General features: G+C 32.4%; 1 protein-coding gene across 1 annotated transcript; it reads left to right on the top strand.

Moving 5' to 3' along the window:
- The first annotated feature begins 214 nt into the window (after positions 1 to 214).
- LOC117704219 (olfactory receptor 1165-like) lies at positions 215 to 6,995 on the top strand. The gene is made up of 2 exons (XM_076928272.1): positions 215 to 392; positions 3,947 to 6,995. The coding sequence occupies exon 2, from the start codon at positions 4,184 to 4,186 to the stop codon at positions 5,132 to 5,134; it is 951 nt and encodes a 316-aa protein (XP_076784387.1). The 5' UTR covers positions 215 to 392; positions 3,947 to 4,183; the 3' UTR covers positions 5,135 to 6,995.
- The last annotated feature ends 222 nt before the right edge of the window (positions 6,996 to 7,217 follow it).

Raw genomic sequence — 7,217 nt, 5'->3', positions numbered from 1 at the left:
TAATGATTATTGAGAGGACATTATATTTCAGAAACAGAGTGGGAGATTTCCTCTAATTATTTCTACATGATTTGTGACAACACACAATTTGAATTCCTTAGGGTTTATGTCCCAAGTGTCAAACAGTTACAGATTAAACAATGAACAATATCTTGAAATAAATTTTCAGGTTTCAGTCTTCTACATAACTTCTCTTTGTTGTTTACAAATAATTTCCAATAGCTAAAATATTAGTAGTTGTGTACTCTATTGAACTCTATTTCACTGATTAATTTCTACTGTACTTTGAAAGATTACAAAAGCATTTTAATTTTGCTGTAAACTGTACATGTGGTTTATTAATAATATCAATAACATTATGAAAAATGGATACCAGGAAAGACTCTATCTTGGTGAGTTACTTTAAAGTTGTCTATGTTTTCATTCTGTGGATGTACATAGGATCCACACATACTGAAGGAAAGGGTAAACTGATGTGAGCCAGAAAAGGATAATACATTCCTATTTTATTTAATGATACAACTTTTGGTATTAAACTTGAAATTTATTGTTTCCTTTCAACTATCCTAAATTTAAAGCTCTTTTCTTACTGTTAAGTTACTGTGCAAAAAATTAAGCCAATACTTACCTAACAGTTTGTCCTCATAACTTTAATAAATTTAGATGCAGAGTACAAAGCTCACAAAATATGTCCACTAAAAATAACACAATATATGAAGCAGGTTATACAAAGCTGAATGTCATAGTTGCAAATAAAAATGGAGCAGTAGTAACATTTCCAGAATTGATACAGAAAAAAAGCAGCTTTTTTTGAAGAGCTGTGTACACAGCTTGTCTCTAAAACAGAATATAAAGCATCAAACAATAATTTTTTTCACAGATGTTATAAAATTAAAATCCTCTAAAAGTTAATGTGGGCCTTTAAAAATGTTATTCAGTTATTACATATATTTACTTTATTCTCTTGTTCCTTTCTCTAAACACTCTCTTAAATTCCTCCACATGTGATTTTTTCAAAATCATGACTTCTTTTTATATTGTGAGTTTATGCCCTTTTTCTACACCTTTGGGAAGCATAGCCTGGTTTAGTTTTATAAGTTAAAAGCTAACTTGGTCTAGTGAATTTCAGGCTATCTCTACACAATGAGACCTTGTTTGTGTTTTTGTTCTGCTTTGTTTTTAAAGCAATGAATATACTGATAAGAATGAAGAAAATCATTTGTTTTTTGTGCTTCTTACATGATTCATTTAAGTGTGTGCAATGCAATATAAATTTATGAATTTTATAAAATTATGTCAAACTTGGGGATATTAGTGTCTTTACAATTAAGCAAAATATGGATTATTCAATAGCCAGAGAGTAAAGAACCCTTAATCAAAATGACATGAAATCAGTAATAATAGAGATAATACCACAGGAGGCACATAGTGTTATCTCTTTGATTTGCTGATCACTGATTTGGAGTACTTTCCCAGAGCCATATCAATAAGCACAATAATCAATAAGCACTAGAGATAGGACAGGCATATGTTGATGTAACACTGACATTAGGGGAAATGTGAATATAGATACAAAAGTTAATCTTAATCCTAGTTTTAAATGGAGACAAAATACAGCTCTACAGGTCTTTTTTGTTGTTGCTGTTTTATTTTAAATGCTATAAAATCAGCATGTTTTATTCCCTTTAGTAGTCTACCAATGTCCTTTGTTATCTACTGCAATACACTTCAAAGAACACCTCAGTTATAGTACAAAACATTACCATCATAACATCATTTCAGCAATGATTGTTTTAGAAGTCTTGATTATGTTTTTCTTGTTTTTATTATACTTTGTATTATTATCAGCACAAGACAATGACATGATTGAAATATTCACTTAGAGAATGGACAGCTAAAGCTTTTCTGAGTGTTTCTACATTATATATAGTTTTATAATGTGTGCTGTTTCTTTTGTTTGCTTGGCACAACGTATAATGCCCTAATCGTACTTCAGCTATTTTAATATATCCTTTGAAATGGGATACACATATGTACTCTTCAATAGATAATAAAAATGCAGTATATACACAGAATAGTTTATTTAGCTGTACCAAATTATAAAATTATTTATGTTTTTGTCTTGTATTGAGATATTGTCAGTATTTGCATATAATTGCCTCAAATTCATGAATTTTCTGCATCAGAATCTTGAATTCAGGGGTATCAGTATTCAGCCTCATAATGCTCCTGTACTAAATCAAGATGCAGAGCTGATGAAGAAAGTTGTTTATGTATTCTGAGACACAAATTATCTTGTATGGGAAAACAAGTAAGACAGCAAATGTACACAAGAGAGAAGATCAAGTTGTGAAGGAGGGAACAAAGACACAAGAGCAAGTGTAATGCTATTTCTTTAGTTAAAAGGAAGAGTAGGCATTTTTGCTTGAAATACTTGTAAATATACATGAAAATATACTAGGATTCTAATTATTTAGGGATATTCAAAATAAAATATAAGACTCATAAAAAGCAAATATTATTAATAAATATCAATAATAATAGTAATAATAATAAGAAGAAGCAGAAGATGAAGAAGAAGAGGAAGAGGAAAAGGAGGAGGAAGAAGAGGAAGGAGACGGAGGAGAAGAATTTAATATTTTTGGTGCATTAAATTTAAAATTAATTATAGTCAGTGTTTGGGATTCTGTAGTCACAACATTAAAAATAGGTTTTTAGGTGTGTGGAATGTTAACTATTGAAAAAATAGTGGAAAATTTTCTCAATACAAGGAATAATACAAGAAATGTAAATTGTTAGGAATTCTTTTAGTTTAAATCTGCTTTGCCTGGTTTTGAGACAGACAATTTACTTAGGTTATTTAATTAACATATTTTGTAATTATTCTGGTTGCTCTTTTTTCAATGACTACTGAAGAATGTTTATGTATATAATGGCTTTAACAAAATTATATATAGTGGTAGTAGATTATTATCAGAGGCTTTTCAAAATATGTAATTTCTTTTTTGTTTGTTTGGTTTTTTTTATTTTTTTTGTTTTTTGTTTTTCGAGACAGGGTTTCTCTGTATAGCCTTGGCTGTCCTGGAACTCACTCTTTAGACCAGGCTGGCCTCAAACTCAGAAATCTGCCTGCCTCTGCCTCCCAAGTACTGGGATTAAAGGCGTGTGCCACCACCACCCGGCAAATATGTAGTTTCAAGACTATAGAATTAATCTAAGTTCAGAGATAAAATTTTCTTGCCATACATATGACTGACTGAATAAAGTTCATAAAGGTTCCATAAACCCCAGTGTGGTCTCCCCTAGAAAATAATAGTGATTTGGATTAAGGTAAATTACTTGTTAGGGATAAGAACAAAAGATGTGTCAGTTCTCAACCTATGAACTTGTAATTATTATCTAGTATCTTTGAGTAATATATAGAATGTCACATTATTTAATCTTGGATAATTTTCATTTTCTCTCTTGCCACATGACAAAAGCACTTACAATTGTTTCAAATTAAATAGTATGTATTTTCATTAAAAATAGATTATTACATTTTTAATGCTAACTTATTTCATTTTGTTTCTAATTGCCAACAAATAACTGGTTATGTCCTCTTTAATATATGAACACAATGAATGAAAATTTTGCTAAAGGTAAGAAATATGAAAACTTGAAATGTGAAAATACTTTTCTAGTATTCTTCCACTTACAGTCAAACATTTGTCCTTTGCAAACATATGTTCGGTATTTACTTTGTGCAAACATCCTCTATCTTGGACTAATGGCCACTGCAACCTTCTCAGTGCTTACATATAACTTTGCAATATGTTTCTGATGACTATAATGATATTTTACCATGAATTACTCTAGCATCAAATAAATGAATATATCATTTACATATGCACATAAACATAATTCACATAGAATGATACTGATGAGCACTACATTTTAATTACAGATGAGAAAAATACAATAGTGAAGAGCAAAGAGAAGAACAAAAGACGTTGTCCTAACTTACTAATTACTGACTATCCACATAAGAACCTAAAACAAGGCAGAACATTCACAAATGGAATATGTCCACATCTGACTTCATGATTTATGGTGAGCCTCACATGAGTTTCAACTGCTCCACTCTCTCATGATCCATTAAGTCTCATTTTTCTCTTCTTCCTCACTTATAATCTGAGAAGTGATGGCCTATGAAGTGATGAACCAGAGTTCCGCGACCACATTCATCTTGGTTGGTTTCTCAGAATATCCACAGCTCCAAATACCCCTCTTCCTCCTCTTCTTGACCATCTACTCAGTAACATTGATGGGGAACCTAGGCATACTTGTGGTTATAAAAATCAATCCCAAACTTCACACACCCATGTATTTTTTCCTAAGCCACCTTTCATTTTTGGATATATGTTATTCTAGTGTATTTACACCCAAACTTCTGCAGATCTTGATCATGGAAGATAGGACCATTTCTTTCAAAGGATGCATGATACAATTTTTCTTCATTTGTACATTTGTGATTACAGAAATGTTCATGTTAGCAGTGATGGCCTATGACAGGTTTGTGGCTGTTTGTAATCCCCTACGCTATAGAGTTGTAATGCCTCTTCAATTCTGTGCTCTGCTAGTAGCTGGGACATACATGACTGGTGGATTATGTACTGTGATACTCATATATACTCTTTTGCAACTATCATATTGTGAATATGGCATCATCAATCATTTTGGCTGTGAGTACTCTGCTGTCATCTCTGTGTCTTGCTCTGACTCCTCCTTTAGCCAGATGACATGCTTAGTCATTTCTATATTTAGTGAATCTTCCAGTGTCCTGATCACCTTAGCCTCATATGTGTTCATAGTTGTCACTATTATAAAGATGCCTTCCAAAGGAGGACTACGAAAAGCCTTCTCCACCTGTACTTCCCACCTGACTGCTATAACAATCTTCCATGGGATTTTACTCCTCCTGTATTGTGTTCCCAACTCAAACAGCTCACGGCTCTTTGTCAAAGTGGCCACTGCTCTTTACACAATCATGATCCCCATGCTGAACCCCCTTATCTACAGCCTTAGAAATAAAGATGTTAAGGACACAGTCAGGAGACTTTTCAGCTCAAAACTACACTCTCACTTGACATAATTATGAATAGTGTGGTGTGTGTGTGTGTGTGTGTGTCTGTGTGTGTGTGCATGCGCGCATGCGTGATGGTGATAGTCACACAGTGATAGTCAAAGAGAGGTTAGAGGGGAGCAGGAGACTGTGGTACTTTTCTTAGTTCACATGGACTTACAGTTTCTCTATTTTATACAAATACAGTGTAATTTGACCAACTAATTATAATCAGTTTCAGAGTAAGAAATATTTAGAAATTTCTCTTCTAGACGCTGTGGATGTTAGGATTTAGAAGTTTAAAATTCATTACATTGTTTTTTTTAATATGTAGTTGGTCTTATAAGAATTCTTTACAGTCACATGATAATTATTTCTAAGGCATACATACATTTGTGCTCATAAGTTGTAAGTTGTTTTGATGCTGTTGTATAACTTTTATTTTTGCCTTAATTCTTTTCCTTATTTCAGACAGAAATCCTATGTATTTTTGTGTTTTATGTTATAAAAACCTCATCTCATATGAAGAAAGTCAATAAATCTAAATTACTGTCTCTATTTTCTACCAATTCTAGATAATAATATACTATGTTTAAATGTCAAAGCAGAAATAATATCAATTAATTGCTCCATTTTATTGCAATAGCATATAAACCAATTATTCAATGACATAAAATCATATTACTAATTTGTATACTGCATTGTACATCCTCTCCCTGAGTCTATTACTAAGAATTCAATCATGTATGAAGCTTCTTCATTGATGGACCAAAGATGATAATTATTATTTATTTCTTTGTCTTTCTAATTATTTAAATGATAGGATTTACAACGCTAAAGTAGATCTTATATTCCTGCCTCTTTTTTGAGCTGCTACTGCAATCACATTATCAAGATTTAACATTAATTTAATTGTCAACATCTGATATTATACATATCTAATATTATATTTAAAAATTTACAAGTATGTTTACTTTCTTACAGTTGAGATTTTCAATGTATTTGTGAAAAGAATTTTTTCATGAAAATATTGTTTACACTTTCTGTATTGTCATTAAAATAAAAGAACTTTAGGAACATGTGCAACTGATTTTTGAGAAGAACAATGTGGAGTATTGCCAGTGTACTTTTTGTTTTGTTTAACACAGGTTCTCTCTATGTAGCCTTGGGTGTCCTCAAACTTGCTTAGTAGATGACACTGGTTTTGACCTATTAGATATGTGGTTGCCTCTGCTTCCAAGTGCAGGGGTTAACGGTGTGTTGGAGAAAGGTTGATGGTATCCCAAGAGGATAGAAACAGCACAAGAAGACCAACAGTGTCAACTAACTTGGACCCTTGGGTTCTTTCTGTGACTAAACCATCAACAAAAGAACATACATGTGCTGGGCTTAGGTTCCTTGATCATATGTAGATGTGCAACTTGGTCATCATGCAGGTCCCAAACAACTGAAGTAGAAGCTATTCCTAAAGCTGTTGCTTGTCTGTATAATCTATTCTCCAAACTTGGATGTCTTACCTCATCTCTGTGGGAGAAGTGTCTAGTCCTACAGATATTTCATGTGCCTAGATGGGGAAATACCTGGAGTTGGGGGTTTCAACTCTCTCAGAGGAGAAGGGGAGAATGTTTTGGGAGAAGAACTGTGGAAGGGGTGACCTGGAGGTGGAACAGAAATCAGAATGTAAAGTGAATTTAAAAAAATAAAAAGCATGTCCCTCCAGTTCCTAGCTGATTTCCAGTATCTTAGGTATCTTACTAGTCAATTATTGAGGCTTCCAACCAGCAGATGTTAGTTAATGCAAAACACTTAGTGTTTAATTCAGAAAGTACAATTCATATCGTATTAAAATGATGAAATCTGCTGTATGTGTATTACATATCTTATTTTGTCAATGACTGGAATATTTCTCAAAGTCAGAGTGCTTCTGTTGGGCACAATTTCTTGTGTAGAGATTAACAGTAAACACAAAATAACCAAATATAGTTTTCAAGATGTCAAGTTTCTGTTTTCATATAAGCTTACGTTGTTCCTACTTTATAAACACCGTATTTTTATCCTTCTGGCTCTTATGAAATATACTTTGGTATATTTAAGTTTTACATATACACACTCA

This window comes from Arvicanthis niloticus, chromosome 2 (genome assembly GCF_011762505.2).
Source record: "Arvicanthis niloticus isolate mArvNil1 chromosome 2, mArvNil1.pat.X, whole genome shotgun sequence".
Lineage (NCBI taxonomy): Eukaryota > Metazoa > Chordata > Mammalia > Rodentia > Muridae > Arvicanthis > Arvicanthis niloticus.
Note: the sequence above shows the minus strand (reverse complement) of the source record. Positions and strands in the feature narration are given on the sequence as shown.